At 33.5% G+C, this 5,392-nt stretch overlaps 1 protein-coding gene across 1 annotated transcript; it reads left to right on the forward strand.

The window, feature by feature from the left end:
- Positions 1-4,131: 4,131 nt before the first annotated feature.
- On the forward strand, positions 4,132-4,497 carry LOC110930627 (pollen-specific leucine-rich repeat extensin-like protein 4). Its single transcript, XM_022173975.1, has one exon. It carries the CDS (start codon positions 4,132-4,134, stop codon positions 4,495-4,497), a length of 366 nt encoding a protein of 121 aa, XP_022029667.1.
- Positions 4,498-5,392: the final 895 nt, after the last annotated feature.

Here is a 5,392-nt window from a genome sequence, read left to right on the forward strand (position 1 = left end):
CTTACATAAACAAACTTTATTTTTGGTGGTTAAACAAGTGTAGAAACACTTGTGGAACAAGAAGAATGCATAAAGAAGTGTTTTTAGAAAACATGATTTGAAGTTTTAAACATCTATATTCTTTAAAAATGAAGTTTTTAAAGAACTAATCACACTTTAAAGGATAACAAGGCTTACTAATGACACTAGTAAGTTCCTACAAATTTTTACAAATATTCATTTTCATGAAGTGGTACATTATTACTTGTTTTTGGCAAATTGGTAAGTAAAGGTTGTTTATGATTATTTGTGGATTGATTGTGATGATTTTTACAAAAGAAAATTATATGCTTGAAAGCATGGAAACCTCCGTTTTTAGGGGAAACTCTGGCAAAATTTTCTAAAAATCCAAACACTTAGAAAAATATTTATTAACCTACACTTACAAGTGTATTTTAAACCATAAATTGTTACAAAAACTTTGCCATAATTTTTGGTTTCAAAAATACAAATGTTGGAGGTTGATTTTCATAAATAAAAGTGAGTAAATATGTATTTAGGAAATATATATTTAGAAGACACCATGTGTGTGATTATTTGTATATTTTGTGTATTAGTTATATTATTTTAGGACATGAAATAATATAACCCATTAAAATACAAAGAATCACAATCCAAAATATTACCAAAATTCCAAGGAATGAATATACACATTTACACAAAAATATTGGAGAAACCGAACTTTGGAATGAGACTTACAAAAATATTCCGGAATTTATTCACAAAGTATATTTTGGTAAATAATGTTTTGGACACTAGGAAACAAAAATATGATTCTTACAAATACTACAAGAATATATCATATTTTGACAAGAGAAAAATATATATTTTTCTAGAAATTTTTAGCAGATATATTATTTTTAAGAAATATATATTTTCTTACAAAAATACGAAATACAATATTTTCAAGGTGAAAGATATATTTTCTCAAATAAATATAAAATATGTCATTTTTGGAGAAAAAAAATGAGTTCATATATATTTTCCAAGTTGGACTTGAAAATATATTAATTTTTGGAAACTTATAAGAGAATACAAATATTTTTGCCAAAAGAAAAATTATAAATAATTTTTCTAAATAATATTTATTACAATATATATTTTGGAAATATATATTGGTGGACTTTTATTAAAGATAATATTCCGGAAAATTAATACGAAATTAAGTAGAAGAATACTTAATGAATACAATAAAAATACGTATTCTCGTACGTATAAAATACACGCTGGAATACGACTCCGATACATAGCAAAATATACAAGTATAAGAATACAAATACCCCCATCCTTGGGAAGGATATACAAGCATAAATACTTGGGAAGTATTAAGTTAAAATAAATGTTTTAACAATTATTCCAAAATCTATAAATATAATTTAAGTTAAAATATTAATTATTTGAGTGAATTGCAAGTTTTGTCCTTTATCTTTAGGTCATTTTGCAAGTTTTGTCCTTTATGTTTAAATTTGACGAGTTTTGTCCTTTATTTTTAAAAATCAAGCACGTTTTACCCTTTGGGCCTTAAAAATCAAGCGCGTTTTGTCCTTTATGTTTAAAAATCAAGCACGTTTTGTCCTTTATGTTTAAAAAATCAAGCACGTTTTATCCTTAAAAATCAAGCACGTTTTGCCCCAAAGGGTAAAACGTGCTTGATTTTCAAACATAAAGGACAAAACTCGTCAAATTTAAACATAAAGGACAAAACTTGCAAAATGGCCTAAAGATAAAGGACAAAGCTTGCAATTCACTCTAATTATTTTAACAAAAAATTATATAACTTGGAATAATATCTAAGACACAAGAGAATCGTAACTCAAAGACATTAATACCAAGTCAAGGCAGGGCCCGTTCGTCTAATAGTCGTTAGTACGTTGTAGGTAGTCGTGTTTCATTCGAAGAAGCTTGAGTTACGGTAATTGAAGACGCAAGACTGTGAGTTTCGTGACCCCCTTTTCTTTTAACTATTTTTGCTTTTATAACTTCGGGGGTGAAGTACATGTTACAACTGTTTACAAACGTTACTATTTGGTATGGTTACCTAAGGAAGGGTACTGCTAGATCATGTGAGTGGTGGGTATGACGCTTAAGACCATCAATCCTCGTTGTAGGACTAAGGGACATGAGTGATAGATCTATTTGGGTGTAGCGAGCCCCGCCCATGTTGGACCAGGGTTTGGCCCATGGGTAGACTATGTCTTACAGCCGGAAGGCCGGTGCAAAGTCTGTTAGGTTTGAGTCTTCCTGCATCATGTCAAACATATTAATGGCCTTGCAAACCATTAATGGATCTGTTTTTCCTTGTTGCTTTCATACCGAGATTTACAAACTTACATACATACTTTTAATGATTTCAAAGGTTTATTCATACACAAACAAACACACGAACTCGCTCAACTTTTGTTGATGTTTTCAAAATACATGTATTTCAGGGAATTAAAAGTGGATCTGGCGGGCGTTGGATGTTCCAAGTTGGTTTAAGAATAAAAGATGTCATCCATGATCTTAGGTTTTGGTCAGTGTGTCTTACTCCTGGATGAGACACGTCTTCCAAATCCTGGTTTTATTTAATGTCTTTTGTCAAGTCTTTGTGAACTCTTGAACAAGTTGCATGGTTTGTACTCGAGTTTGACTTCTATGTTTTAAAACAATGTTGTTATTATTTTTCTAAGACTTATTTAATGGATAATCATCGTTGGTTTTATCATATAGCGGTTGTTATGGTTGAATGCAATGATATTAAGAAAGTCACACCATAATCACGCTTCCGCAAAAGTCAGGGTGTGACAGCAAGTTGGCAATCCAAAAAAAAAAATAATAATAACCCGAGACAGTTTCTACTCAAAACAACTAACACTTCCTAGTCTCATTCAAAACAAAAATCACCACCGATCGGACCAAAACACCTACCGATTGGAAAATAACAAAAAAACCAACATTAACACTTTCTAGTCTCATTCAAAACAAAAATCACCACTGATCAAATCACACACCGATCGGACCAAAACACCTACCAATCGGAAAAAAAACAAAAAACCCAACGTTTATCCGACCAAAACACCTACCGATCGGAAAGAAAACAAAAATCATCACCGATCAAAACACATACTGATAAAAAATCGAATGAAACTTACTTGCTTCTGCACTTGGTTCTTCCTTTCTTCCATTTCCGGCAACTTTTACCGGATGATAACAACTGAAATGTTGCTCTCATATCTAGGGATTTCGATTCACCGTCGCACCTTGTTTTTATCTTGTTTCGCGATTCACCGTAGCACCTTTTTCTTCTTCTCCGGCGAGACTTTCTTCTCCAGTGAGATTATTTTCTCCGGTGCCCCTTTTCTTCTCTGCTGGGTTTTGGAAAGATCGGTTGTTTGAGAGAGAAAGATGTGAATTTTGTTTGAGTCTTTTGAAATGTTTGAAATGAGGTTGGGGTATTTGATTACTTCTCCTAGATATTCGCGCGCCTCCTTCATGCATGTCAAATCACTATTAATATATATATATATATATATATATATATATATATATATATATATATATATATATATATATATATATATATATATATATATATATATAATGTACTAATATTATAGTTGATTTTACCAATTAACCCTTCAAGTACTCTTGTTGACCTCATCATTGTATGAGCCATTGGATGATCTTGATCAATGGTTATAGATTGGGTTTCTTAGGTTTTCTTAGCACAAATAAGTTTTCTATACATCCTTCCCCTCTATATATAAAAGTTATTTATTTAAAGCAAACATATTATATGATTCCTCGTATACTCATAAGTCATAACCAGTTAAATAATATCATTTTTCACTGACAATAATATTAAAACAAGAGTAAATTACAGTGTTCTGTCCTTTATGTTTACATCAAATTGCAGACGCTGTTTTTTATCGCAAAAATTGACAAGTTCTGTAATTAATATTCCAAAATCTTGCATGTTATGTCATTTAGGGCAAACTCGGTTAGATTTTTTGGTTAAATCTGATTACAGAATGGTATTTTAGTATTTTATCCATTTTTATTTAATATTATCTAAAAAATAAAACAAACTATTTTAAAGAAATATTATTATACATGTGTAATATCTACCACCCTCTCTCTACCACCTCCTCTTTAGCACTACCACCTCCCACCACCACTACCATCATCAACCCACCACCACCAGTGATAGCAACATATATGCAAAACAGGAAGCTGGGCATATATGCAAAACCCACCGCCACCGCACCTAACCCACCACCCCAACCACCCGTTCACCTCCACCCACCACCCAACGGTGCCGCAACCAAAGCACCCACCGCCGTCGCACTAAACCCACCACCACAACCACCCCTTCACCTCCACCCAACGCCGCTACAACTAAGTCACTTACCGCCGCAAACCAAATCAAGCAGAGTCACAGCTGCATATTCAGACCTAGATAACAAATTGCATTTCTAATACTCTGAACATTACCAGCACCATAATCCAGCAGAGTCACAGCTGCATATTCAAATTCAAATAACAATTATAAACGTATGTATAACATAATTGAGATTTTATATTAACACAAGCTTAAATAAACACAAAATACTGGAATCACTGGCAGATACACGAACAGAGAAGTTTGTAGAATATTTGAAATGAATGGCGGTTCAGTGTAGTTTCAGTGGCCGGTTTCGTAACCAAATCACTCACCGCCGTCGAACTAACCCAACACCACATCCACCCCTTCACCTTCACCCATAACCATTACGAGCGCCATCGAAACAAAATCACATGCCACCACCGCACCTAACCCACCACCACAAGCACCACCTCACTAAATCACCCACTGTCACCCCTAACCCACCACCACAACCACCTTTCACTCTCGTTATCCCTTCAGATTGTGTTAGATAAAGAGAGGTACCTTCACTTTCGCCCCTTCAGATTGTGTTAGACAGAGAGAAAAAGGGACCTTAAGTTTAGAGAGAGAGGTGTCACACCCCAACGGATGGCGGAAACATCGGGGCGTGGCACTGAGCGAAACAGATTGTTCACGAGTATCCATAACAACTATTAATGTCATTATATTTAACGTTTCATGTCCCATACCATCAAACATATAAATTAAAATAGTCGTTACAAATATCAATCTCATAAACAAATAAACTGTTCCGACAATTCAGATTTCTTATTTGGTGGGTTTCTAGACTTCCTACTCGATTCATCACAGCGTAACATAGCATCCTATCAACCTGTCACATACGTTAAAATAAAGTCAATATATAAAATGTAAAGGTGAGTACACAAGTTTGAGTAGCATATAGTAGTGAAAGCGTTTACGCATAACCAGTTTGTAACACGTAGAAAT

Source organism: Helianthus annuus, chromosome 1, assembly GCF_002127325.2.
Source record: "Helianthus annuus cultivar XRQ/B chromosome 1, HanXRQr2.0-SUNRISE, whole genome shotgun sequence".
Taxonomy (NCBI): Eukaryota; Viridiplantae; Streptophyta; class Magnoliopsida; order Asterales; family Asteraceae; genus Helianthus; species Helianthus annuus.